Genomic DNA, 866 nt, shown 5'->3' on the forward strand with positions numbered 1-866 from the left:
TTAACCTATTTCAAATCAGCACAAAAGCTGACGAGGCGGCAAGCTCGATGGTCACTATATCTTACACGGTTCAACATCCAACTACATCACAAACCAGGAAAATCAATGCATCGCGCAGATCCTCTGTCCAGGAGGCCAGATCATGAAGAGGGGGTAAATCTCGATAATGCCGACAAGACTCTGCTCAAACTGAAATATTTCATGATTAAAGCTATTCAACATACCCATCTTGCAGTCGTCACAGATCATGATTTGATGGACAAGATCAAGGAGGCACTACAAGACGACAATGTGAACAACTCATACAAAGACCTACTCAAGAAAGGACAACGAGAGTTCTCGAAAGGACTCGAAGACTGGAACTTCGAAAGTGGGATATTATTATACTGAGGCAAAATCTATGTGCCGAAAGCAGATAATAAGGAATCACTTAGACGAGAAATCATTCAGCATCATCATGAAGCTGCCAGTGCAGGTCATCCTGGAAGATGGAAGACATATGAGATGTTATCTCGTAATTACTGGTGGCCGGGAATGTCCACTTACGTCAAAAAGTATGTTGGTTCTTGCGACCTTTGTCAACGCAACAAGAACATCAATCAGCCAAAATACGGAGAATTACAGCCAAATGAGGTTCCAACAGAACCTTGGGAAATTATCTCTGTCGACTTAAGCACTCAATTACCAGAATCCCATGGATTCAACGCAATCATGGTAGTGGTCGATCATTTGACCAAACGAGCGCATTTCTTTGCAATCACCAATGAGTTCTCAGCATCAGACCTTGCCCATACTTTCTATGAGAGGGTATGGACACAGCATGGTCTTCCGAGACAGATTATCTCAGATAGAGGTACTCAGTTTGC

The 866-nt window shown here is 43.0% G+C and overlaps 1 protein-coding gene across 1 annotated transcript; it reads left to right on the top strand.

The window, feature by feature from the left end:
- Window positions 1–105: 105 nt before the first annotated feature.
- Window positions 106–434, top strand: LAESUDRAFT_753885 (uncharacterized protein; the record flags this gene model as incomplete). The annotated part of the gene is made up of 2 exons (XM_040911813.1): window positions 106–370; window positions 424–434. The coding sequence occupies 2 exons, from the start codon at window positions 106–108 to the stop codon at window positions 432–434; spliced, it is 276 nt and encodes a 91-aa protein (XP_040770358.1).
- Window positions 435–866: the final 432 nt, after the last annotated feature.

The sequence above is a fragment of the Laetiporus sulphureus genome, assembly GCF_001632365.1.
Source record: "Laetiporus sulphureus 93-53 unplaced genomic scaffold LAESUscaffold_1, whole genome shotgun sequence".
Classification (NCBI taxonomy): domain Eukaryota; kingdom Fungi; phylum Basidiomycota; class Agaricomycetes; order Polyporales; family Laetiporaceae; genus Laetiporus; species Laetiporus sulphureus.